The 27,650-nt window shown below is 44.5% G+C and overlaps 2 protein-coding genes across 10 annotated transcripts in view; one reads left to right on the top strand and one right to left on the bottom strand.

The window, feature by feature from the left end:
• Nucleotides 1–2,980, top strand: part of ULK4 (unc-51 like kinase 4) — a 246,606-nt gene extending 243,626 nt beyond the window's left edge. For all 8 annotated transcript variants that reach the window (XM_066992021.1, XM_066992022.1, XM_066992019.1 and 5 more), the window contains one exon: nt 868–2,980. Coding sequence is in view for 7 of the 8 variants with exons in the window: in XM_066992022.1 (XP_066848123.1) it covers nt 868–952 (85 nt within the window). In the remaining variant the exon portion in view is untranslated. The remainder of the gene's footprint in view (nt 1–867) is intronic.
• Nucleotides 2,700–25,406, bottom strand: CTNNB1 (catenin beta 1). 2 transcript variants are annotated; one of them, XM_048075827.2, is made up of 16 exons: nt 25,169–25,406; nt 11,251–11,311; nt 10,522–10,749; nt 10,135–10,388; nt 9,808–10,046; nt 9,516–9,717; nt 8,999–9,143; nt 8,466–8,569; nt 8,046–8,384; nt 7,655–7,813; nt 6,629–6,748; nt 6,337–6,487; nt 6,126–6,247; nt 4,749–4,809; nt 3,783–4,003; nt 2,700–3,478 (listed from the first exon to the last, which is right to left on the bottom strand). In XM_048075827.2, exons 2-15 carry the CDS (start codon nt 11,261–11,263, stop codon nt 3,795–3,797), a joined length of 2,346 nt encoding a protein of 781 aa, XP_047931784.1. In that variant the 5' UTR covers nt 11,264–11,311; nt 25,169–25,406; the 3' UTR covers nt 2,700–3,478; nt 3,783–3,794. The 2 variants fall into 2 exon arrangements, with proteins under 2 accessions (XP_047931784.1, XP_047931785.1); XM_048075828.2 differs by lacking the exon at nt 3,783–4,003.
• Between the last annotated feature and the right edge of the window lie 2,244 nt (nt 25,407–27,650).

Here is a 27,650-nt window from a genome sequence, read left to right as displayed (position 1 = left end):
CAGCTTGGGGGTTGGTACATGACCAAACTATTCTGCTTAGTAACTGGGTGGAATTAAATCTGAACTCTAAAATGTGGGACCTTAGCCATTTGTTTTTCAGTTGCCAGGATGAATTTGTTTCAGATTAACTAAATTTTCTGGTTTAAACTGCTGTTCATTAAGAAATTGGTTTACAAAGTGTGGCCTGATCGTTTGGATGTCACGGTTAGCTTTGCGTTCCCCTAAACATGTGGTGTCGGTAGGTATTTGTCATTAGCAGCAATTGAGGAAGCTGTAAATTGGTCTACTGGCGTACTTTCTAAGTTAGTGATGAGGGATGGTAAGCCTTTAAAAAAGTATTTCTGTGGCCCTAGCAGTACTTGTTAGAGTCTCTCTTCCAATGCTAAAAAAGAAAAAAAAAAATGCATGTAAGAAAAGCTCAGGTGAAGAAGTGAAGAGGGAAGACCGCAGCATTGAATGTAGTGGGGCAGGTGGTTCTCCATGCAGGAGGCGGGCAAAACCTCGAGGAGCTGCCTCCCCATGCTGGGTAACCACCGGGGGAAGGCATATGTGGGAGTCATTTTTCTGTCAAGCTGTGATAGTGCACACATGTATGTGGATTCATGGGGCATGATAAGTTATATCTTCTATTTTATGGAGGAGATTGAGCAAGGTAGCAGTTGCTGTGAATTTGAGCTGAAATTCAGTTTTACATGAAATTTGTTGCAGGGCAAAATCACCAGTTGCATATTGCTACTTAACAGTAAAAAGGAGTAAAGTTACTCAATGGCTATTGAAGAGTTTTCCAGCATAAAGGCAAACGTGGGCTTTATACAAAAATTTTTCCCTTAAGAATGTCTAATAGATGCTACTATGTTTAATTTCTAGCTCGCACGCTGATGTTGCTGTTGCTTCCTTGGCATTTGAAATTCTGAGAACAGCGGGACATGAAAATCTGAAGATGACCAAGTGAACTGTTTTTGACCAGCCCACCGAAGCGTGCAAGTTGTGCATGCTGCTCAGCACCTCAGTCCTGAATGAACATCTTAGAATACGCAGAGCAGACTTAACTAACTTAGCAAGCTAGCTGAGCCATAGCTGGGTCCCAGCACGTGCGTGACTGTGGGGGGTGTTTCCAGGCAGGGAGGGAAAATGCTTTTTCCTCACCCCTCCCTCAAGGGTGAATTGTTGATTACTGTTTTACCTTACTGGCGTTACGTGATGTGGCGTGAATATTTGACAGCCAGAGTTTGAAAAGTGTAAATTAAATAAATAGTATAGTTATTTCAGATTATGGGCAGAAAGTGTTTCACTATTTTGAAGGTAGTTAAAAACATTCATATATGTCTTTTGGACCAGCTGAGCGCCTTAATTGTTCAGCTAAGGAGTCTTCTTATGCCTGTGACTAGCACTGGGGAGTATCTTTTTACTAAAAAATAAGAATATATGTGGTGAAGGCTGTGTGTGTGCATATATGGCATGTACATGATATGCTCAGGCAATAGTCCTCTGGCACTAGCAGGTGCCACGGTGCTTAAGAAATTACATCCCCTCTTTTCCTCCGGAGTGAGCATGGAGCAGCTCTGTCCGGTACTGCTTCCTGTTTGACACTGGCCTTTGTGACTGCCACACCTACGGAAGCTACCTACCGAGCTGCTGCGACCAGCCTGCCTTTGGACAGCCCCGATCTCCAGATGGTGAGGCACGCCAACAGCCCTAGGTAAACAAACTGACCTCACCTTGCACTTTTTACAGGAATTGTTTTCTTGTGTAACCTGTCATATCACTATTGCTTTTTCAGAGCTGGAAATTAGAGCTGGAGTTGCTAGAAATAGGAAAAAAATTACTGAGCACTTTGGGTAAAGTGTTTTCTAATAATAGTCTTCTAGTGTAAGTGTTGCTGCAAGGTGAAGCTGGGTTACTCAAGGAGGCATCTGTGTAGTCACAGTGCTGTTGCTCTGCAAGCAAAGTGAGGCAGCCTGTTGTGTAGTTCGATTCAGCTCTCATCATCTTGGGATCCTAACAGGAGCTGTGATCCCTTACAGCTTAGACCCGTTGCGATTTTCTGCTGGCAAACTGCTGCACAGATGCAAAACTGCCTGGGAGTGCTTGCTCTGGGCAGGGGCTGGTGCAGGGTGCAGACGCATGCAGTCTGTGAATTTGCCAGTAGTTCAAGGACCACTTTCCCTGCTTCCAGCTGCACAGGCACTTCCGCAAGAGAAGGTGAGTCACGTGCAGGTCGCACCTCACAGGAACTGAAGCCTGAGGACACCTGAAAATGGGTTTAAGCTACTGGAGCAGCTAAGTTGTAAGAAAAAGGCCTTCAACTGGTTGTACTGACAGCACGCTGCTGAAGTACTACAAGTGGAAATATGATGCTTTATGGCTTTTTAATGGACTTGTTGAAGTCCAGAAGTCAGCACGTGGCTTGTAGGCCAGGCAAGAACTGTAGCTGCCTCACATCTGGCTAGACCTGGCTCAGTGCTGGGGAACCTGCTTCAGCGAAGTGGCAGCAGTTCAAGGGGAAAATACTGCAGTAGGAAGCCTTTGCCGTTACGACAGCTCTAAGGGACTAAGTAGTGCTTAGTGAGATGGAGGGGGGAGTGGTTCTTGGCTCCCTCCTCTGAAGTAGCGAAGTTACTGTGCAATGTGAGGACAGTTTTCAGAAAACTTGTGAACACACAAACATAGTTTACAATCTGAAATAATTTGACACAGAGTGAATTAAAAGTTTACTTTAATTTTGAACCATTTTATAACTGCATTTTTCTCATGAAGCATCTGTATCACAGCAGGCTACAATAACTTTGGGATTAAAGGCAACTGGTAAACTGTCCAATACAAGGTTCCAAATAAACAGTTCTTACTGGCCCCTACCCAGACATATCCCAGATAAAGTTTTTGATCAAAAACATGAAATAGATCCACCTGCTTATTTTAAGCATATTAAAAAGGAAACTAATTGGACCATTTCTATTTGTCTAGTTTTTTATACAAAAAGGCTACACAATGTTACACTTTATTCAGAATACAGTTAGAGCGATTATGAATTAGTGTTCTACACCTTTACTCAATCCTTAAAAATTAGAAACTGCTGTAGCATATTCACTATAACTTAATACTACGAGAGACTTAAAAAAAAAAAAAACTAACAACAATTACTGCGAAAAGAAAGGCTACTTTCAAAGCAAGCAAGGTCAGTACCATTACAGAGATTTAAAAAAAATAATAAATTTTTAACAAGCAAGGCTAGGGTTTGATAAATTCCATCTTGCAATTCATTCGTGTGCATTCCTCGTTTCTTGAATCACTCCCAAAATCCATTTGTATTATTACTCCTCGACCAAAAAGGACCAGAACAAAAAGTTTACTTCAATTGTTCCCATAGGAAACTCAGCTTGGTTAGTGTGTCAGGCACTTTCTGAGATACTAGCCCACCCCTCGAGCCCTCTCAGCAACTCTACAGGCCAATCAATGCAAGTTCATTCAGATGATACAGCTGCAAAGAGAGAAAAAAAACACACGTGTCAGCATTCCTCAGTAAGGGTCTGTTTTAACATACTAAGACTGAAGCTTAGACTAAGACTGAAGCTGGTGCACAAGACATTACAGTTAATTACTTCCACACTTCACGGCAGAAGTCAGTTTGGAGTGTACCGATGGTGTGTTTCCAGAGCATTTATTGAGGATTCTGGCACACTGGGACCCATTCAAGCCATTCCCTCCCTGCCAACCAAGTCCTTAGTCCGGCAATCTGTTTTCCTCTTTGTTTTGTTTTTAAATTCAACGTTGGAGCTTCTTACCTAAAGGATGATTTACAGGTCAGTATCGAACCAGGCCAACTGATTACTGTCACCTGGAGGCAGCCCATCCATAAGGTCCTGGGCATGGCCAAGATCTGGCAGACCATCAACTGGGTAGTCAGCACCAGGGTGGTGGCCACCCATTTCATGTTCCATCATAGGGTCCATACCCAAGGCATCCTGACCGTATCCGCCAGAGTGGAAAGAACGGTAGCTAGGATCTAAGAAAGTTAAAGGTGGCAGAGGGAAAAAGAGCATAATGTTAACAGATGTTAGACGCATCGGAAGCTGCAAGTATCAGTGTGTGAGAAGATCTTGGTAGCCATCTAATTTTTTTCTAGTTCAGCCAAGTTCAAACGATCTGTTGTCTGCCCTTAATGGCTATTCCATCATTTGAAACAGCCTTCCAGTGTGATTCTGAAGACAAAGCACACTGCAGTCAGAAGCACGAGCAGATTCCAGCCAAGCCATTAGTCTGCACAATCAACAGTACTAAAATTCAACAATACTGAAGCAAAACCAGGCTCCAAGACTGTAGACTTTCTTCTGAAAGTCAAAAATAGCTTAGAATCCTTAGGGATAGGCTTGAGTTTGAGTCTACAGCCACTTACAGACTAATACATTCAATACCAGCATTTGTTTTAAAGAAAAACTGCACTTTTGGAATTGTCAAGTCCATTTGTAAAGGATTTAAAAGCTTTCTGGAAACAACAGCTCAGTGGGAGATTCTCTCACAAGACTCAGACAAGTGACACCAGGTCTGCACACTCATATGGCTCCCATTTCAGTGCAGCCTGTGGTGTCGCAGAAACTGGTTATTTGAACTGGCAGCTCCCCATCTGGCTGTCAGTTTGCGATATCTCGCCTAAGAGTAATTCACTCTTCACTCATTTGCAGTTCTCCTTTATGTCTATGACTTGACTTCATCCAACTTAAGCTTAGTCAAGGGCAAGGGAACAGACATACCGTCTGGGCGGTATCCAAGAGGTTCTCCCTGGGCACCAATATCAAGTCCAAGATCTGCTGTCTAGATGTGCACAAAAAGTTACAAAAGAGTTTTAATGTCAGGTCTTTGGGCCAGCGTTAGTAGTTCTAAGTTTAAGAAGTTTTAAAGTTTGCCCCCAATCCTTTTTCAGCATTTTTTCTGCAGTGTGCACTGCGGTGTGGTACTTTTATGAACACGAAATGCATTTTTACCCAAAAATCTGCATCCAGTAGCTAACAGCCACATTGAGGCACAGGAAACCATAGCTCACTGCAAAGAGGCTTCTCTTTGGGAACAAGACAAGGCAGGTCTAGGAACCAACTGCTTCAAGTTGGCTGGTCAGAGGTTCCTGAGCCAGCAATAAAGCATTTTAGTTCTCAGTGAACCTCCCCCAGTTTGCTGAATTACAGAACTGCATGTCTGTAGTGTAATTACACAACTTCCATTTCAAAGAGTCCATTTTAGCTTTGTTTTCTCACAGTACTGTGCTAGATGGATACAGATTTTAGGAAAACAGAAGGTTAATCACTGAAATTCTACAAAACTAGTGTCCTTTATTAAAGACGTGAAGCTAAACTCCTGAACCTTAAGAATCGGGGCGGGGGGGAGACTAAGACTTAGTGAAACCTTCCCTCTGCCCCACCCACACAGTTTTCAGTCTCATTTCACTGTGCATCCCTTTAAGCATGAAGAATCACTACATGATAGTTCGCTTGCAAACACTTTCATGTCTGAGAGCTCTGTTCTAGGGAGAACATGCCCACCCCGAACTTCTTAGTCCCACATGGTTTGCCGGACAGAGTTCTCACAGGATACACATTATGTTTATGCTTCTATCATATCGCTTACACCTCAGTATTTGCCTGCAGCATTAGTCAGGTTTGGACAATCTGCAAAAATCTGTTGAAATTCCTAAAATATTGCAGAGCTGTCCTTTGAAATTACAAACAGCATACAGACCTACAAAGTTCTTCTACACAGTTTTGCACACTAAGCAAAATGACAATTATAAACTTTATCAGTACTAGAGTGTAGACTTTTCCTATCTGCAAAGAAGGCAACAGAGCAGCAGCTGTAAGGCTGCTTGCTCTTCATTCTGTTCAAACAGGCCTATAGGCTTTAGGAACTCTAGTTCTAGAAAGGTTTCTTCCCCTATACAAAGGATTCCCAAGACCTCCTGTTTACACATAAAGTTTCACCTATTTACATATCAAGTTCTGTCCTAGGACAATAGTACACACTTAAAACTTGCATCATTTTCTACAGCTGTGTGTAAAGATGAACCCATACCACTGATGGCACCTACACTTGGAAATGAAGTCTCCCCAAGGAACCACGAACACAAAAACACGACTCACCTCGTTCCAAGCCATTGGCTCAGTCCGGAACAGGGAACTTGTCAATTCCACCGAAAGTCGCTTCTTGTAGTCTTGTGGTTTGTCCTCAGACATTCTGAACAGCACTGCAGCTGCATATGTTGCTATTAAAAGAAAAAGGGATGTTAGTGGAGGTCGAGTCTTCCAGCAGTTTTTCTAACAAAGCACGAAGCCTATTTTTATGTTCACTTACCAACACCCTCATTCCTAGAATGAAGCAGTTCTGTTAAAGGGGCAGTGGCACCTTCAGCTTCAATTGCTTCAGCTGCTTCCTTGTCTTGAGCAAGTTCACAAAGCACACCTGCAGCTACTCTCTGGATATTCTCAATGGGAGAGTACAACAACTGCAACCAGAACACAAGGGTTTCTTTAACTCTTCTGCTTGCAATGAACCTGAGCACAGTTTGACTCAGCAGTTCTACGAAGGCAACGTAAGAGCCATTTTTCTAGCACGTACTATAGCATTTTCTTGAGCTCTTGCTTACCTGCACAAATAGTGGAATGGTATTTAGACCCCTGATTACGATTCGATTATGAACATCACGTGCAAGAATATGCAGGGCTCCAGTGCAGCCCTCAACAATTTCTTCCATGCGCACACCCTCCTAGTTAGGACAAGAAAAGGCATTTTTTTAAGTTGAGATCTTGAGTGCTAACTTCTAAAACAACTGTCAAAAAGCTGATCACTGTCAAGAAATCAACCAAACTGTCCCCTGCAAACACATCCCTCCCCCACCAAGGCTCACACCCACGTTCTACTGCTGGCCTTCAAATTTTAACATCCCTGCTAAGAGTTGACCTAGTTTATCCAACTACATTCAATAAGCGAAGCATTTCAGTGGAACTCCTCCCAGTGTTCTCATTTTTATTTTAGTTCATTATAAACTCAATGTCTGACAACACTTTTTTATTTCCCAAGATCAATTAGCTCAGCAGTTTTAGTCTGAAACAGTGGAAATCAGTAATGAAGAGGCCCTGTCTTGCCTCTGCAAGTATTAACTCTACTCCTGTACTAGTATGTATTGCTTCCATTTGCCCATGCTAAGGCAACTTCCCCTGTTACTACGTTTAATGGGGATGGTGTCAGGACTGGTCTTGCCACACTGACCTGGTACCTGAAAACATAATAAGCACTGAGCTTGTACAAGTTGTCAGCTCTAAGCACTGTTGAAAATACATGTTAAGCTGTGATAGCATGCTGAAACCCATAGTTACAACAAGGATGAGACACTTCTGGCTTCCTAGTAGAGAACTACTCCCCTCGTGAGGGTAGGCAAAACCATTATTTCTATAATCTATAGCACACAGCATCAAATGCTCAAGAGGTCCTTACTAAAATAAGAACCAAGGTTTGGTGCTTCCCCCCCAGCCTTTTTTTTTTCTTTTTTAAAAAAAGAAACACTTCAGGTCTGCCAAGGCAGAATCATCAGTATGCCAAGAGAATAATACGAACCAAAGCAAATGCTAAGACAACAGCTATTTAAATAACTTTAGTTACTGCGGCCACTTACCACAAACTGCTGTTGCGTTCCACCCATGGAAGTACGTCGCTGGGTGTCCTGATGTGCTCTCACCAGCAACTGAACTAGCCTTGGAATAGCACCTTGTTCGCGCAGCGGGGCATGGTTTGCAGGACAGAGCGCAAGATTGCGGATCAAACCAACAGTAGCCTGCAGTTCACAAAAGGAGTGGGAAATAAAAGAGCATGAGAGCGTGCTTGCCGTTAGCGTGGTGTCGGTTTTAAACCCCATGGTCCCAAGCAGAGCTAAGAGGCAACCATGTTGCTCAACTGAAGCAGGGGTCCCATCAGTATGTTACATTCTCCAACACCTTGGAAACACAGTATTTTTCACAGTTAAAGTTACCTTAAAAAGGCACCAAAAGCTGTTAACTGTCATTTACCTTGATCAAAGGCCAGTGTGAGGGTGGGTGCAACAGTTTAACCACCACTGGGAGTCCGTAATGGAGACGCACGGCATTTTGAGCCATCTCAGCCTCTTGGTGTCTGCTGGTGAGGTGACGGAGCGCACAAATCGCAGGTTCTGTGATGTCTTCCCTGTCTCCAGCCCGAAGAACTGTGCGCACAAGAGCCTCAATGCCACCAACCTGGCACACCATCATCTTGTTCTTGTAATTGTTGCAAGTAAGGTTAGAAAGGATGCCAGCAGCACAAGTCACAACATTAATGTCATCCGATCCTAAAAGCTGAACAAGAGTTCCTAGAAGGCCTTCCATTCCCTCCTGCAAAAAAAAGAGGAAAGGAAAAATTAGTCTCTCTCCTCTTCCACTTTTTTATCCTGATCCCTTATAAGGCCCACTTACCTGCTTGGTTGCAGCATCTGACAGATTTCTCAGAGTCCAGAGGCAGTTCTGGACAAGACGCTGGCTTGGATCTGTCAGGTGGAGTCCCAGAGCCTGCATCCCACCTAGAAGATGGTACATGTTTGATGCCATTACTTAAGTGCTCATCTTGTGAACAGTACAATCTTTCTTTTCTTTTAAATCTGAGTGCATACCTCATAGGCTTCTAGTTCTTTCTTAGCATTAGTATCCTAATACGGCTAGGCCCTAGTGCTTCACTACATAGATAAAAAGCTATGATTTTCTTTGTGACACTGAAAACATTTAAAATGTATGCATGTTCTAAGGGGGCAATTCTGACAACACTCATTCACAACAGCACACAGCTGACTACACAAAACTATACGTAAGGCCTCCAAAATAAGTTATAAATTGAAGGACCAATCATGTTCAATATCTGACGCTTCTGCTCTCACGTGGAATGTAGTGGTTCTGAAGTACAGTGTGTATATATATATTTTTTTTTTAAGCGAGGGTACAAGAAATGTACTTACCAGCCTCAACAATAGCAGGTTTGTTGCTGGAGCAGACTGACAACACCTTCAGCACCCTACTTGTGGTCCACAATAGTTTCTCGTAAGTATAGGTCCTCATTATGTTTACTAGAGCCTGGGGTCCACCACTTGCCAGAATAATCAGCTGAAAGAGCAAAAATACAACACTTATCTGTCACTTCCTGGGCATGCAAGTAGGCAGTAATTGTTGCTGGCTTATACAAATCCTATGTTGCAGATCTCTAAAAAACTGTTCGTATCTGCTGGTCATGTCTAAGTTTTGCAGTCTCCCCGTGAACATGACTACATTTCCACACAATAGCATCTTGCACTTCTTTCAAGGCCAGGACTGACTGGCAAACTGCTCAGCAGGTAACGAAATCCTCATGCTGACACGGGATTCAGAAAAAGGAGCATGACTGGTGGCATTCCTGTGTACAGTTCGGCACACAGGAACTTTAATGCCATTTTTAGCAGGCTCACTCATTAGATGGGCTTCGAGAGCAGAGGCACTTACCTTACTTTCTTGATTGCCATAGGCTAAAATCTGAAGGCAGTCTGTTGTGATGGCCAAGAATTTAACGTTTGTCTTGTTGAGCAAGGCAACCATTTTCTGCAGCCCACCAGCTAGACGGACAGCCATTTTGGCTCCTTCCTGATGTAACAGGAGATTGTGAAGAGTCGTAATGGCATAGAACAGCACGGAGTCCACTGGAGATCTACAGAAGGAAAAAAAAGAAACTCATGAGTATCAGCACCTACCATCAGCAACTAAAAAACCACAAGTACTATCTCACCAGTCCACATACCCAAGCATTTTAACCAAAGCAGGGATGCCTCCTGATTTGAAGATCGCCAACAAGCCTTCACGGTGATGTGAGAGGTTGTGTAGTGTACCTGCAGTACAACGGGCTGTTTCCACGTCATTTGTATTTTGCATGGTACGTACGATAGCAGATACCATTTGAGGAGACCTCATAATAGCATGGCGAGACGCTTCCTTTTTGGATAACTGATGAACCATAACGGCAGCCTTGTTCACCACCACCTACAGAAGTATTTGAAGAAAGCTTTTAGTTTGAGGTTATTGAAGAAGCCCTATAAACAAGCTATACCGAGGTTAAGAAAATACTTACCTGGTCCTCATCATTCAACAGTTTGGTCAGTTCTGGGATTGCACGAGTTGCAAGTTCAGCATCATCCTGGTAGTTTATCAAATTAACAACAGCATGTTTTAACATCTGGGATGGCTCAGCCAGGCGCTGCACATTAGTTGGATGAGCAGCATCAAATTGTGTGGATGGGATTTGCATTCCTTCATCCAGTGTTTCAGGGAACATAGCTGCACGCACTCTCTGGGCTCTAGTCATTGCATACTGGCCATCAATATCTGGAAAACAAGGTGTTTACCTCAAACTAGGAATAAAAAGCTATTCTTCTGTATCAGTAATAATTCAGTATTTAGATTTCTGTATTGTTAAGCTGCATGTCTAAACGAAACAGTGTAATAGAGAAGGCCTTACCAGCAACTTGCTCCTGGGTAAAGGACTGAGAGAACCCCTGTTCCCACTCATACAGGACTTGTGTTGTGTCCACATCTTCCTCTTCAGGATTTCCTTTGCCACTCAAAGAGGGAGCAGTTGTTGTGGCACCAGAATGGATACCAGAGTCCAGATATGATTGTTGCTGCCAATGACTGACTGCTGCTTTTCTGTCTGGCTCCATTGCCATATCCAGCTCCATCAAGTCAGCTGTAATAAATCATTGTTCAACAATTAAGTTTAGTTCAATTACTCCAGTACGTATTAGTCCTTCAAGAAATGACACAGATTTTACATGAAAATAAACTGTTACGAACGACCACCTCAGCCCAGCTGAGCATAGCACAGCAAGTGAGACAGCAGTTTTAAGCTGAGGCATTCTGTCAAACCAACGCAGACATCTATAAGCCTGATTAGCAGGCAGAGCAATCACTGCTATTGTCATTGTCTCAGTCTACTGCTTACAGGCTCCCTTTCCACAGAGTATGATTCAGGTACTTCACCATACTTAAGTGACCAAAATGCTTAAGATGACGAACTTGTTTGCAGGTTTAAGTTCCAGAGGTAAGGTATTAATTACTGCTGTACAGCATTCATTATTCTATTCAGGTGACTTTAAAAAGTTAAAAGGGGAAGTAAGGAGCTAGTTTAACTGTTCTTTATTAGAACTGCCAGGTTCTAATAAAAAATTAAGTGTGATATATTTTATACCTTGAGTTGCCATGTTCCTTGCTGTGCTCCCAGAACTCTTTCCTGCTACCTTTCAGAGACCCTAAAAAAGAGCAAGGTAAGAACTTATTAAACACTAATCAGAGCCAGTCAGACAGGATTTCATATTAGAACAGTGGAACTGCAAGCTAAGGCTTAGCACATCTTGCCATTTCACTGCTAAGTGAGCATATTCAGTGCTAATTAGCAACCCCCCATGGACAGAGACACAAAGGAATGAGATATATCACACAGGCTTTTTCTGGCAGACTATATGTAAGATATATTCCCTTCTTAAAGCCACAAGAGAAAAAGAATTGAAAAATGACCACGATAGAGCCACTTTTTACTTCTCTATCCTTGTGTAAGACGAAGTCCAGACATTAAATTACCTAGCTTGGACATGCTGCAGAGACGAGAGCTAAACGTCAGAATTGTTCATTCCCCTCTAAGACAACCACCCTTAAGATATAAGCAAAACTGCTGGATACAGGGCTACAATAAGGATTTCAGCTGGGGAAACTAAACTACCATTTAAGACAAGCTACTATTATTTCAGCATTATAAAAACCATCTCAAGATCTGTAATTGAACATCCTTCTTCACTACTTTCCTATACCATGAGAAGAAAGATTTCTCACTATATAAAATCCTCTTTCATGAAGTTAAACTGAAAATTGAACCAGCCTTAAAAACAAGTACTCTCCTTTAGTTGCACACACGAAGTCACCAAACTGTGTTTGTTTTTTTTTTTTCAGAGAGCCAAGATAATTGGGGGCAGGAGGCTGAACTATGATCAAATGCCCTATCAAAATCCTCAGTATGCACCTCCATTTAATATCACCAAACAGCACAGAAGTACCATAAATTTGTAGCTATCTCCTTACTAGCCCAGAAAGAGAAACTCAAGGCCACAGGTTCACATGGGTCAGTCAAAGCTGTCGTATTTTTATTTATTTAATTTGCTTCCCCGCAGTTCGACACCATTTTTTCTTTTTCTTTTTTTTTTCCAGCACAAACACAGTGCTGGTGACAGCCTGGTCTGGGAGCTACCCAACACTTGTAGTGGTAACTAGTGCAGGGAGCAAAACCATCAGCAATCGGCTTTCAGTGTGCATTAGGTGTTAGAGCTATGCTGATCAAAACATTCCTAGACAATGAAGTAAAGGCAAGCCACTAATCTCTTTGAGGGACAGGTCTGCCGTACTGTGTCAGGAGAACAAAGTCCATTCGGCGCTGTATTGTGTAAAGACAGACCTACCAGTTTAAGAGTTTCCTTCGGGAGTAGCTTTCAGAAAACCATAATTAAATAGAAGACAGGCCTGCAGTTTTAGGAATCTCACTGAATAGGTCGGGCAATTCTCTCTTGAGCCAGCTGCAGGACACCCCCAGCAGCAAACTATTTTGCTGCACAAACGCCGGGGCTGTTTGTCCTGACTTTGGACTCCCACAATTTCCGGCTGCATCCCTTTCCTGGCTGTTTTAAAACAGACAGCAGATTTGCATTTGCAGCAGATAAGCCACACTGAGCTGATTTAAGATATAACACATAGCAAGCGCACAGCTATGGAGCTGGGAATGCTCACAGCCCCCCTAAAGTGGTCCTACTGCACAGCCTGGAGGGGACTGCCCAGCTCGGTCTGTTCTGCACGGAGGACGAGCTTGACAACACCACCACCGTTTTTTCCACTACCTTGAACACTGCAGAACAATTCTTCCCAAGTGCTGTTAGGAGTTTGGGAGTAGCAGTGGTAAGGGGAAAGAAAAATTAACACATTCACCGTTACTACACAAATCCTCCTGATGGGCTAAGCTAGCACAAGTAATCTTGACAGCCCCTCGAAGACCTCATGCCTTACTTTGTCAGCCCCACAAATGCCTTCCAAACAAGAAGACGTGGAATAGCGCTGAAGGTAAAATTAGTATCTTTGCCCCCACCCCCCTAGTCCTCACCCTAAATCAGATGCAACATTTCCAATATGAAACTGTGGAGAAGACCTAGCTGCTATACTCAGCTACAACATGCTTAGCACGAAAGATCTGTTTTTATTGTAACCTCTCTTGCCTTCTCCTGTCAGGACACTGCCAACAAAAAATGATCACCAGGTGAGTTGCGGAGTTAAGACACACCGGTGGGTGAACCAGCCGAGAGCACTGACTATGCTTTGAGATATTTCATACCACCTTAGATTCAAGTATACAAGCAATAGGGAGCTCGGGAGCAATGCACATCATTTCTTTCTGCTGTTAAATTCTGCACAAAGGAAGGCACCTCGTTTACAGCAACTGCACTCCGCAATGGTTGTTTCAACAGCCTGAAGAAATCAGAAGAAGAGGTGTAGCATTTGGTACAATCCAACAGAGCACACTAGCCACCACACTGCAACAATACTCTAAAATAAAGTTGAAGAACACCTGCAGGCTAGCAGGGAAGAATACAGAGTTAAGCGTTCAGAACTGCATTATCGGTCAGATACAGCCTGACTTTGAAACGCTGACCTTAGACCAGCCCGCTAGCCGCACCTACAGTTTCTAACTTCCCAATCTGCATTTCACACAACCATAAAACCCTCAGCAACTCCAGCTAGCATTTCGGATTTAGATGTGAAATTGGACTTATTGTTAAAAATTACCACAGAATAAAGGTAGCCTGGGAAAATGGGCATGTTCCGGTTGCTTTCAGGGTTTCCCTAGCTGAACATTTTCCCTTATTTTGCTTCCCATCTTGTTCTCTTTTTACAAGGGGGTAAAATTGAGTCTGGACAGGTGCTGACTTCTTCCAGTGTTTATATCACTGGGGAGGCTGCTTCAGGTACTACCTCTGACAAGGACAGTAACAGCCCCAGACTGGGTACAAATGCTGTGCTATTACCTTTCCCGACAGAAACTGGATCATCGTGGAAGGGGTGAACAAACAAACACACACACACACACACACAAAAAAAAAAACCACGCTAAGATAACTAAGCTTGCAGAATGCAAACATGAAGCACACAGCAGCTCCTTTAAATCCAGCTCCTACTCAGACTTCCTGGAGGACATACAACCAGTGACATTACGTTACCAAGGTCAGTACTGCAGATCTGAACCATCAGGAAGAGAAAGGACTCCGTGTATATTAAATAAATAATAAAAAAAAATGTTAGCACCCCAGCAAGCTTCCACAGCCCTCGCTACTTTCAAAGACTAGCCAGTGCTCAGAATTCAGGTCTGAATTCTGGTAAGCAGCACGTCATGCACAAGCCCCTGTGGATGCGCTGCCGGGATTAGAGGCCTGTTAACTTCTTACAAACCTCCCCACAACAAAATCTGCTTATTTAGGAAGCACGATGAGCTCTGGGTTTTAACAACTTACACACACATTAAATTTCTCCTACGAAGAGCAACACAAAACATTGCACTGAGCTGCACCATGTACTACTACTCCCACCTTTGCATGTGAAATCTTTTAAAAACTCAAAGTTTTGCAAGCAGAACAAGCTTATGAGCTAATTTCATGTTACTATGGAAAAGTAATTCAAACTCCTTGGTTTTCAAAGGAATAAAAGACGAGAGGTATTTTTACGATGAACAAAAACTTCAATATTAACTTCTGATTTTCAAGAAGTCAGGCACATGCCAAGGCGGTGAGCAAGCCCCCAGCGTTTCTCAAGTGGGAGCAGTAGTTCTGAGCAGCTCCAGTGAGACCTATAAATGATGTGAAACTCTGTTAGGATACGTGGCACAGTGAGTTGTTTACTTCTGCTCTCGTACGTATGGTGAGAGCTGGGAGAGCAGCCCGACGTCTACCTGCCTCCTGCATCAAGGCAACACGCTTGCACCTTTGCAGCAACTTATCTGAAATAAACCCGTTTTCACTGCCAGCGAAGCCAATTTGTTAGCCTACAAAACAGCTCGTGTTTGCAGCTTGCGTTAAACGCTTCCACCTTCTCTCAAGGTAGAAAGCCTTCAGATCGACTCAGATTATGCCCGACAAAGCTGAAAAGCAGTTACCCCGCTTTGTAAGTTCAGTCAAACACCAAAGTTTGTAAGTGTTCCAGAAATCTTTTATTTGAAAGCAGCGTTTTGGAAAGCCTTGTATGAGTAAGGAAGTCACTGTGATCTGTTCAAAAGGAATGTGCCTACTGACCGTGTTTTCAAAAAAACCCATCTCATCTAGGACAGGCTAAGGAGCTGCATCTCTAAATGAACCATCAGTGCTGAATGTCACTAAGATTTTCTTACTTGGAACAAGCATATCTCATAATGAAATTACAGCCGTTAATAGCATGGATCATCTACACACGAACAGTGCCTTCTTCTGGAAGCCTCCTTTGTGTCTAATTTTATAATCTGCCTCTTACACCAGATTTAAATATGAAAATACTTCTTCCCCCCCTCTCTCCCAGTTTTTATTTGTATATTTTTTAATCAGAAGGAAAAGCAGGCCCCCTGTTCTTTTCACCAGTTTTAATTTCACCTCAACTACAAGCAAAAAAAAAAAACCTGACAGGCAACTAGGCTTGTTTCATGCACCTCTTTGCCAAGTTAACACAAGTTCTAGACCTAGTAACAAAACCAGACCACTCATTTCTATGACCCAAGAACAGAAATACTCTAAGAACTCAATGCAGCAGAAGCTATCCTAATTAACCTTAGTTTTCAAGTGGAAATGCGGGGAATACATTCAATTAAGGATTTTTAAATAATAATGAAAAATAATCCTTTGATCTTGCCTTAGAAGTGGTTCTTTGTTTACCAGAAAAGAAAGCCTGGTAAGGTGGGAGAGTCCTCTAACCAAGGTAACACTAACATAGTAGAAAACAGAAGCTTTCATGGCATAAAGCTCTTTTGGACACATGGTCAACCCTGCCTCCTTAAGCAAACTTTGGTGCAGCCCATGCCACAGCTATGAATGATCTAGCAGCAGGCATGCCTATTTCTATTTTAGTCTTATGAAGATATGATCCAACTGAGATACACATCTCAATATTAATTTATAATAGCACTGAACTGATTAACAGGAAGCCTAGGGAAGTTGAAACTTGGTTTTCTTCCTTCAAAGAGATGAAGAATTCACCTGCTTTTTTTTTTTTAAATAAAAAGCACCCTTATTCTACCTGAAGACAACTTTTCAACTTTTGACAACTCAACTTTGGTAACTGCAGTTTCAGAGGAAGGGAAGGAAGAAGAAGTTAAAGGTGACCCAAAAGAACTGATTTAGATATTCACAGCTGAAAACCTCAAAACAAGAATGGTAGTTGTAGGGAGTGATCATACCAGATGTTGGCATTCAACTTTCAACATAGCTGATTATAGTTTTGTAGTAAGAAGGGGGATATCTTAGGAACTTTAAGGAGACAGTTATTTGCCTTGAAGGTCCCAATCTAGGAAACTTATCTTTGAAAGTTAAAGGAATTCTGCCACTGGAAATCTGTTATTCCAGACATTCCAAATAACTTAATTATGAGGATTTTTATGTGGCTTCTACTGAGCTCTGGGGTATTGTGCTTTGCAGGTAATTCACTCTTCATGTATCAGACTCTTCTGTAAGATTGATTAGTAAGAAATTCTAGAAGTACAGGTTCAGGGTGGTTTTTTTTGTTTGTTTTAAGGGACTTTAGGAACTGGCTGTTGGAATGACAGTTGGGTTTACAGTTTATGGTCAATGAATAGAAGATACTTTATTTGGAAGCAGGAAGAGAACATGGCTGAGTTTCACATGAAAGATTTGCATTTTAAAGAAACATTTAATTCTTGTACAAGTGCCATACAAGGTTAAATACAACAGATAAATACATTCCATATGCACAAAACAAGTATGGAGCAGCAGTCCCAAGTTGTGTGGAGTAGTGCCATTTGCAGTCCTCACGCACTTTGACAACTCTAAACAGAACTGACTGTCTTCACAGTAGCTGTATGCAGAGATTATTTTGAAGTTAGTTATAAACACACATTGCTGGGCCTTGATTAGCATCTAATTTGTCATGCAACAGTAGTGAATCCTGAATTTAAAATTCAGATTTAAGTCTTTCCTCATACCAGAAGTTCAAGGACCTGGATAGATGAGAACTACTCTGAACCTCACTGAAAGGCTGGCTCTCAAATAATGGTTTAGGGCTGTAAACAATCAGATTTAAACAAAGCAGACAACTTCAGTATTTTGGGAGGCTGAGTTTGAAACAGCAAAGTTACAGTTTCCCTTATTATCCATACCAGGAGTGAGGATATAAAACTTTACATTTTTCACATTAATATGAGGCTTCCTTCAACCTTCAATGCAGCCGGTATTTAATACAGGGTGAAAATATCTTGTCAGGGTCATTTGAAGAGCTCTTAAGTAAACAGAAGTAACTTGCACAACATGCAACATCAAAAAAAGTCAAACTTTACAGCCAAGGGAAAACACCCTGCATTTTCACTGCTCTTAAAAAAGAGAAGACACCATGTGTTTTCACAGCTCTAAAACATTTCTATCTTCTTCCAGTTTAGATGGTAGAAACACTCTTCTGCAGCCTTCGGTACCACAGCATGAGTTACAGCAGCATTACTATTTTTAAGTGCTGTGCTAAGGTGTAGCAATGTGAACTACTTCAGAACTTGTATTAAAAGCTTAGAGCTACCAACAGCAACAGGAAACTCAGCCTGCCTTCCACAGCACGTACCCATCCCGAAATCCAGCTCATTGACCCTAGCCCGCAGCGGAACAAGTTCACTCATGAACTTTGACTCATGACAGGACTGCTCTGGTCATTTCCTCAAGCAACATTTACTGAGCACAGTTCCCTCCAACCACTCAGCAATACTTCAGTCCAGCGATCAACTCAGTACTCGATGTAAATGCAGCAGCAGGACCCTCCAGCTCAAATTTATCCCAGCTGGAATGCTTCCAGCCAATACATTCAGGAGGTGCCTACAGAAAGGTAGGCAATGCCTCGCAGCCATCAGAATGGTCTGTTTCAGATGCAGCTAATCAGATCATAACGAGCTTGACTCCTAACACAGAATATACAAAGGAAATTGTTCTTTAAGATCCATTTCTTCAGTCAAGCATTAGGAAATTAAGAAACCCGAACAGTATTTGTTTTGCTGACCTCTCTAAGGTTAACAGGTTGCAACTTCCAAGCTTTAAATAACCTTAATACACGCTGAAAGAGACAAACTGGCTCAAATATCCACAGCACTGGAGTTGGGAGAGGGGTTTTTGACAGCGTACACAGATCTATCCATGTTCACTAGGAGTCACCTCTGCTTTCAACCACTGGTTTTGCTGCTTTATTTCCACCTTCCCCCCTTCAAGCACCCCAGTTTACCACTGCATCATTTTTCCTGGATTTCTAACCCTTGCTTTCTGCCTTAGCTTACCTGAAAACTGCTTCCAACAAGGCTGATTAGCCTCCACACACTAACTCTTGTAAGAGTTCATTTGGTGCCACATCACAAAAGTGTTATGCTGGCCTATTTTCAGTCACCTCAGCAATCTCAGGCCAATTAAGAGCACAGAGTAGTTTCTATTCACACACATTACCTAAAGCAGACAGCATACAAATATTTCTGTTCTCGCTAGACTTTTAAGGAAGTTGATTACAACTGCTTAATGAAACTGAAGTGCAGGCATCTAGTTGCCTGGGCTAGACTTCAGAACTGGGTTATAAGCTGTGCTGAAAGAGGATTTACTCCTCCAAAGAGAAGTGAGGGAAAGCCTCAGATTACAGGGACAGAAAGTTAGAGGCTTATCTTTGAATCCATGCAGCCTTAAGCACACGTGACAGCAGCACAGGAAAGGGGCCACCAGAGCTTTCCAGTGCAGCGGGATCAGGGCTCTGCAGTGATCTGACACTATAAGGTACTCACCTGCTTTACCTTTTCCCTGCAAAAGGGACAGCAAGGTAGTGAAAAGTCACATCTCACCCAGCTTGAGAAGTGATGACCTGTGACAGCAGCTTACATTTCAAGTGCAGCTGAGATTATAATGCAAGCACACAGGTTTTTTGCTCCTCCCAGCCACAGAGCACCACCCAGGACAGAGTCAGTTTCAGTCTATCACTGAAGAGCACCTTGAACCCCTGACTGGAAGTTCAGGTACTGAAATGTATCAGAAATGGACTTGGTGAGCTTTCACTGCCAAGCCAGCCACCTCTCAGCTGCAGGAAGTGAATTTCACTGAAAAACAGGACTTGGGCAGCTAGCACACCATTTAAACCCTAACAGCTTGCTCAACTAGTCAGGGTCTTCCCAGGTGCTAAGGTTTAAGTACTCTTTTAAATACAGCCCATTACAAGTTTCAGCAAAGGAACACTTAACACTGCTCTGACCAGTGAAAGCTGCTGTCAGCCAGGAAATACCCAGATGATGGCTCCAGGCTCTTGTTTTCACAAATCAGAATTCAGACCAAGCTCCATGGGTAGGTTACAAAGCTCACACAGCTCATCTGGGCACAGATCTGGAACATCTCTAAGATATGAGCCCTGAAGCTTCACGTGCTGCTGGGAACCCCCCTGAAAAAAGCTGACAAGTCATATGGAGGTGCTCTAATACCTTTAGGACAGACGTTTTAGGGAAATTTTAGCTAAAGTTACATGTTGATAAGACACCCAGAGAGCTTAAATGGTACTTAGTTACCTCAGCACAATTTATAACAACCAGAGATACTCTACAGAATTGTCTGATGCTGGTCAGAGCCTAGGAGTGCATACTATGTCCAGCCCCATGACTGACAACGCAGACCCACACCTTTTCAGCCCCACATTTTACTTCTTAAGAGTCTATTCCTTCTGTAGTATGTGAGAGATTGTTGCACTAAATGTTATCACTCCAGGGAAGCTACAGCATTAGTATCCACAGCATTTTTCTTCCCCTTACCTACAGAAGTATTGAGTAGCTGCAAGGAGTCTGTCAACCTAAGTGATTATGTTCAAAATTACGGGCACATGAACTGGCAGCTTATGGTAAGACCTGCAAATTCAGGTGCCAAAGTGATCTTCTCAAAGCTACACTTTGTGCACTTGAATTTGTTTGTATCCCATAAAAACCCCTGGTTGTCTCTGAGAGACACAAGCAGCAGCTATGCTCAAGCTGATAGTTCAGAGAAATTATCAGTTCATGTTTGAAAGTAATGGCTTAGAGCATTTCACTGGCAAGTGCTGCAATACTAGAAAAATCTATAATCTAATACAATAGTCAAAATTGGCTCCAAGTATCTGTGCATCCTTTTTCTCTGTCCAAAGGGGAGCTGATGATCATCTTATCATTTACAGTAAGATGGGAGAAACTGCTTTAACTACTTATCAGGTGTTACACATCCAGCTTTAGCAAAGAAAAAACCATTCCTCTCCGCAAAATGTGCCCACCAACCATTTGACAGCAGTTCACAGCCTAGTATTAAAGAACTGGTACAACAGATCCAGGTTTATGAACTTAATGCAAGTTCCTAATGAGATTAGGAACCCAATTACTCTGTCTTCACTGTTTAGATCAACTAAGCAGCACAAATTCATGCATGTAGCCTCAAAACAGTTACTAAGTCACTTCTGTGCAGCAATAGACCAAGATCTTTTGGCCACCGGCAAGCTCTTCTGATTAGAGCTTTCCTGCAGCATTCATCATGCTGGAATACTCTCACAGCTGGGCAAAGCATTAAGAGCATTTCTACCATCACTGCTTAAAGTCACCGCCTTCCATTTGAGGGACACAGGGCAGTGCCTGCACTGTGCATGCTCCTGCCTTTCTGGGTTAGGGATGAGCTAGCAGTTCTGCCTAAGGCAGAGTCTGCAAGCAGCCCTCACCTAATGAGCTTCTGATCCTCGTGCCCCCACTTTTACCAAGTAAGTGGTCTTTAGTGGAGACAGCAGCAGCCCAGCCCAAACATTCTTTAGTCTTACCTAGCCACACGTAAGAAAAGCTGCCACCATGACCATACAAATACACCAGATTTCATCGAGGTTATCAGTGTTCTTACAACACACTGTAATAAAGTTCAGCAACAAACCACTGCCAGGCCTCAAGCTTCCTGCCCAGTTTCGAGTGTCCGAAAGACAGTTAATCATTCTGCAGTCACTTGTGACAGCAGACATCACTAACAAGACTGGCAGCCACTGTATTTCAGAAGTATCTTTCCCTGCTGTTTGTGTAGAATTCAAAGCTTCCATTTCCACACTAATACAGTGCCTATTTAGCAAAGGATCTCCCTTCCTAGTTTTCTTAGGCTGCAGCTGTGTAGCCAACCCTGAATATGGCTGTTAAACATTAATCTCTGATTTCAGAAACCAGAGCGATTAGTCATAATTGCACTGACACTAATGAAATATTTATGAATCTGAAAGTACACATACTGGTTGCCTCCGCTTGTCTGTCAGAATAAACACGTATTTACACTAAGACACGCTGCTGCTCCAAGAAGTACCGCTTAGGCAACAAACTTGCTAATGAAGTCTGACACTGATGTTTCTTCAACTCACTTTTAATTAAGCCAAACTGACAATGCAACAGCATTTATCAGCACCTTTAGGATGTTAGGAGTTCTGGCCACTGGAGGGCACCTGAATAGTTGCCAGGACAATACAGGACGACTTGCTACATTTGCTGCAGAGTTAGCAAACTTCTCCGATTTACACGAATCTATTTAGCACACACACTAAGTCGGCCTAGAAATGCTAGTTCCAAACATACTCGAACTGCACACTGCACCTTTGTCAAGTGAAGTTCCAGTAGCTCACACTACCTTTTAAGAGCAGCAACCTAGAATAGTAGATTAACCTAGATTAACTCTTTTAACCTTTAAGGAATATTTTTCCTTAAACAAGGCTCCAGAGCTGATATAGTATCAAACAGTAGTGCAAATTTCACTTCTGTAATACTAATACTAATCCAGTCCTATATATTGTCTCCTAAAGCAACGTGGAACATTGAAGTTGTTCTGCAATGAGGGCTGTGTACAACATCCACACCCCCGCCTCCCCCAGACAACAACAGCACAGGGCATTTGCTTTCACATCAAATCAGAGTGAACAGATTCACGAGCAGGCGCAAGCCACAGTTAGGTCCCATCTGCTCACGCTATTGGTTTGGTGTTCACATAGGCAGAGGTACCTGCATGCAGTTTCCCCAAGTTCTCCTCCTCACACTTAAGGTTAACAGTCAGTGAAAAAAGCTTCTGGCTGCTTCCCCCCCTTCACCCCCCACGAAGAGGGGACAGGCTGCCTTTTCTTGGTGAAACCCGATCACAGACAAGAGATTTTGCCTTGAAATCAAGTACCAGAGATGGATATTAATCAACCACTTAAGCTGCTTACACTGCCAAGTCTAACCAACTCAGCTCACATACCACAGAGCATCCAAGTACCCCCTAAACAAGCCTTCCCATGCTTGATCAGAAAGCCAGCCAGCAACACTGCCCTGCCCATCTTTCGCCAAGACAGTCATTCTGCCTGAAGAGACGAGGACAGTCACACACACTTACTGCCAAGCAGCCTGCTGAATTTTGGAAAATGAACGTGGTGCCACTTCCCAGCTGGAGCTGCTGCAGCCACCCAGCAAGGCAGGAGCCGTGAGACTTGCAGACACATGCTGTGAGGACCTATGCACAAGTCCCAGCTGCCTGCATAGTTTCTCACAGCCTTATCAGGCCCCATGAAGTATGATGTTTGAGATAAGCAAGGTCAGTCCTGATTTTCCTGCCGTGGTATGCAGTCTACCAGAGTTACAGAACAAGTTTTGCTGCCACAATCACCACAACCCCTGCGTTACCAGCTTTAACTATGAATTAACATGAGTGATTTTGATTACTGCCGTATTTGCACACTAGTCTGCCTACCACACAGTATTTTGCAGAAACATCTTCATCCACAAGTTTCAGACAGCACATTCAGACTTCAGTTTACAAGACAGAGGCTTACAATCGCTCTTTCCTGCCCCATTCTTGCTCCCTCCCTCTCTACTCCTCACAAGACCCCAAAGTTAGCTCAGAAGGCCACCACTACTGATTTGTCTTTACATCTGAGTTTACTCTTTGAAGTATTGTGTTCTGAAGAGTTAAGCAAGAGCTTCTATTGATGTTAAGCCACCAAAAAAAAAACTCCACCTTACAAAGAAAGCCTTCTATCTGAACAGCAACCAAGTTTCAGGCCTGAGATTTGATAAGCTGGTTATTGACACACCGTGTAGTCATAGCAAAATGCTAGTGTTCATAGACTACATATCAGGCAAGAAGCCCAGCCTATTTATTGCTTTGGCAAGGAGAGGAAGCCTGGTTTACTGAGGATGCAACACAACATTGCATTTGAAGAACAGACTGACTTTTGCAAACAAGCTTTACTTTGTATTAAATCCTTGCTTTTAGAAACTTTTATGCCTTGCCTTTCCATCAGGATGTTTTTACCTGTTTATTCCCTACAATCTTAAAAGGAGCAGGCAAACAGAGTAACATGACCATTCCCATGCATATCAGTATATACCTAGACAAATATCTGAGCCAATTGCCACAAAAATGGCATTTGTTTATACCTCCAAAACAGACACTCGATACAATATTATATGCAATGACAATTTTAGAGAGATTTAAGCCTTCTCTGAACAGTTCAGCAGCCTCACTTTCAACAGTACCAGCCATTAACAGTAGACACAGTAGCCAGATTATTTGCAGCTGTCAGCACCTTTTATTAAAAAAAGTGCAAGTTTAACATTAGTTCCCTGGATTGTCAGCTACTGAAATTCAAATTACAACTTAACCCAATGAATGCCAGTGAGTTTTGCCTTTGGTGCAGTTTTAAAGCTTTGTAGCAGTACCTTTTTGTCATTCTGGAGTAAAATCCTAACTGCTAAGTTGCTTTCCAGCATGCCTGAACTTAAGATCAAAGAAACAGTGACACTTTCAGGTAGTTTTCTAGACTGCCTCGGCTATGCTCTCAGCACACAAAGATCCTGTTTTACTAAAACCCCTCCTTGACTTCCTTCCATCGACCTCAGCATACCAGCCCAGCCTCTTTCCATTCACCACTTGCATACTTTGGGGGATGGGAGGACCACAGATGTCTGGAATATACAGTGTCAGAACAATGGCTGCTCCATGAGAAAGAGATCAAGAAGAAGTAGCTGATTACTAAGATCAACACTGCTATTCCTAAAGTCACAAGTTGCCCATAATACCTTCACAGCCCATCCTTTTTTTCCCCCCCCAAAATCTATGCAGATAATTCTCTCTTCTGGGAAATGAGATTCAAACAGAAACTGCTTGACATCCTACAGCAACTTTTAGCTAAGGAATGATCTAAGATTTTAGTAGATTTTTTGAAAAACCTGCACCACGAGCAATCGATCATGCACGAAAGAAGGTCGAAGCATGCTTTTTGTGGAAATAGCACACCTGGACCTCCCTGCTTCACGCCAAGCCAGCACCAAGTGCCCTATACGCTCCTGGGAGCAGCAGCAAGTTGCCCCGCACACCGCAGAGCTGCGTTAGCTCGGCAGAGCCCTGTGTGTGCCCCCTGGCCCCGAAAAAACATCGCCTCGCCCGGCAGGAGGCGAGCCCCGGGCTGCCGCTCGCCGCTCCGGGAGCTTCCTTTCGGGGACGCCGCGAAGCAGCCGAGCTCCCCATCCGATGCACGCAGACCCAAGTAAGACTGAAAGCCCACAAGGCGAGAGATGAGTTACCCACCGCTGACTGCGGCGGCCGTGATTAGTTTAATTACGCTCGCTACCAACAAACCCACCCACGGCCCCCCCCCGCCCCCGGACCCCCGCCGCCCCCCGCCCAGCTCCCCGAGGGAGCCGCAGCTGCCGCCCCCTGCGAGGCGCAGCTGTCCGGGCCTCCCGAGGCGGGGGCCCCCCTCCTCCCCCGGCCCTCCCGCCCCAGCGCCGGGCACACCCGGGCCCAGCTCCCGGGGGGAGGCAGAGGGCCGACTGCGGGAGCTCGCCCCGCGGTCCCGCCGCACGGAGAGGCACTAACGTGGCGGCGAGGAGACAGCGCTGGCTGCCCGCGGGCTCCGGCTGCTGCCCGGGCGATCCCAGTCGGGGCCGTGTTTTTTTTTTTCCTCCTTCCCAGCTCCTTCCTCCTTCTCCTCCCTCGGCTTCTCGCTGCCCCCCGGGTGGCGACCGTACGGGGCGGCGGCGTTGCCGAGTCCCCTCACGCCGCTGCCGCTCCCAGCGCCGGGCCGAGCGAGAGCCTTAAAATGGCGGCGCTCGCACCGAGGCTCTTATAGGCAGCGCCGCGTATCCTGCCGCCGCGGCCGGGCCCGGCGCGCAGCATTCCACAGGCGCCCGGCGCACAGGGCAGGGGAGGAGAAATAGTGCCCGGCTCCCGGGGCGGAGGGAGACGGAGAGCGGCAGTGGGAGGGAGGGTGGGAGGCGGCGGCAGGGAGAGGGGGGGAAGGCGGCGGCGGCGGGGCAGGGCCTGAGGGGGTTTGAGGAGCTCTGAGCGGGTTTAAGGGGTGGGGGGTTAAGGTTTGGCGGAGACACCCCGTTCCGGAGGCGGGGAGGAAGGAGCCGAGTTCCCGGCGGGGAGCGAACTTACTGCCGGAGGGTGGAGGGGGCGGCCCCGGGGTCCCCGTCCCTCAGCCGCCCGGGGGCGAGGGAGGACGGCGCCCACCGCTCCGTTCGCTGTCTGCCCCGCGGTTTAATTAGTTTTAGCTCGTATTTGTGGCTCTAAAATAAATATTCCGCACGCCAGCAGCTGTAGAGATTCAAATAAAACCGGCCCGGGCCGTGGGGGGGCCGCGCACGTCGGCGGAAACGCGCCCCGCGCCGCCTCGGTCAATATTTGTCAGGAAGCGGTTGCCACAGAAAGTGCCTCGTTATGCAATTTATTTATCTTTTAGCAGCAGAAGCGAGCTGCTGCCCCCCTTCCTCTCACACACACGGGCACGCACACCTCGCTTCTTTCTCGGGGTGTGCAAGCAGGGCGACGTGCGGCTTGCACCAGGCGCCCTCCCCGCGGCGAGCCGAGGCACGCCGGGGGCAGCCGCAGCCTCGGCGTGCACGGGCTCGCACGGCGAAACGCTCGGCGGAGTTTTCGCCTCTGCACCGGCAAAGTGCTTTTAACGTTTCGAGGGGGAAAGAAATGCACCGACAAAGTGCTTTTAACCTTTCGCTGGGGGGAGAAATACACCCCGGCGCACGCCTCGACGTGAAGCAAGGGCCCTGCGTGCCGGCGTGTTTGTGTAAAACAGCCCTTGCTAGCAAAAGATGGATTTTTAATTAGTTTTTTTTTTTTTTTCAGTATAAATTTGCTTTGGCAGTAGCAGATGTTGGGGGCTGAGTTCTTGGTCTGGTGCTGGAGGGCTTCGTGCAGCCTCTCGTTCCCCACCGAGCTTCTGTGGTTATTGCAGCGCGGAGATGTATGGTTCACGGAAGGGCCACCTTTGTACCTGTTTTTCCACTGGTAATACTATTTTGAACAGGCTCTGAGTTTTTACTCACAAAGTTGCACTTAAAGATTTTTTTTCCCTGTTGGTTAAAAAAAAAAAAAAAAAGCCTCTTCTACAACGCTGCTTGATTTTCCTGTCAACTGCTTCCTTACATCAATGCTTTTTAAAATGTGGAATTTTTCCCTGTGGAAAAAAAAAATGTAGGACTTGCTGTGCACACAACACACCCCAACCCTCCCAGGTGGACCTGGGCACCATCTCTATCTGGCATGGGGCAGCCGCATGGGGCCAAGACCCCATGCAGGGGAGGGAGAGCTGTCACAATTAAAATGGCTTTCAGAAGGCAGTGGTGACAAAAATAATAATCCTTGATTCTCCCCTATTGTTCCCCATCCTGTTGCAGGGCGTACAGCAATCATCCACCTACTAGCTTCCTGGTGCAGTGGCCATCCCCAAGTCCCCACTAGTAAAAGGGCACAATGCCACCTGGACAACCCTCATGTTAGAGGTTCAAGAAATCCGGCTTTCCTTGTCAAGTTGTTTTCTCTGAGGACAGTTGCCTGTTTTGGCCATGCTGGCCAAAAGAAGGGCAAGAATGAGGGCAACGAGGCGGCAAGAGTTGGCAAAGCAAATGCTGCTGGATCAGGGCCAGTGGGCTGTGAATGCCGGTCACCTTCCAGGGGATTTACTGGGTGGTTTTTGCTTGCCATGGAAGCATGCAGCAATGAGCAGAAAGACCTTGCCGTTCTCAACACCAGGAGTTTGATTCCAGTTTATATGTATCAGAGAAAGTGCTCTTGGAGATCAGTTAGGTGCATGGAAAAAAAAAAGGGGGGGGTATGAGGGGAAGAGCTAATTTATTTGTCCACCTCCCTTTTGCAGCCACTTTGCAGTACAACCTTGGGAAAATGTTGTCTGCCTCGGTTTCACCCTCTGTAAAATGGGAATAATAATAATAATAATGACAGACCCCCTCCTTTTAGATCGCCGGATCAAAGGTACTATATAAGTTCAAAGTCCTGCTTCTATAGGGTATTATTGCCAAATTCACTATAAGCAATTCCA

The sequence above is a fragment of the Anser cygnoides genome, chromosome 2 (assembly GCF_040182565.1).
Source record: "Anser cygnoides isolate HZ-2024a breed goose chromosome 2, Taihu_goose_T2T_genome, whole genome shotgun sequence".
Classification (NCBI taxonomy): Eukaryota; Metazoa; Chordata; class Aves; order Anseriformes; family Anatidae; genus Anser; species Anser cygnoides.
This window is presented reverse-complemented; position numbering and strand designations above follow the sequence as displayed.

Excerpts from the sequence above, each read along its gene's own strand:
- CTNNB1 (XM_048075827.2), bottom strand. Across the intron at positions 8,385-8,465 it reads CAGATGCTGCAACCAAGCAG|GAGGGAATGGAAGGCCTTCT; the intron begins GTAAGTGGGCCT and ends TTTTTTTTGCAG. Across the intron at positions 4,004-4,748 it reads TCTTGGATACCGCCCAGACG|ATCCTAGCTACCGTTCTTTC; the intron begins GTATGTCTGTTC and ends TAACTTTCTTAG.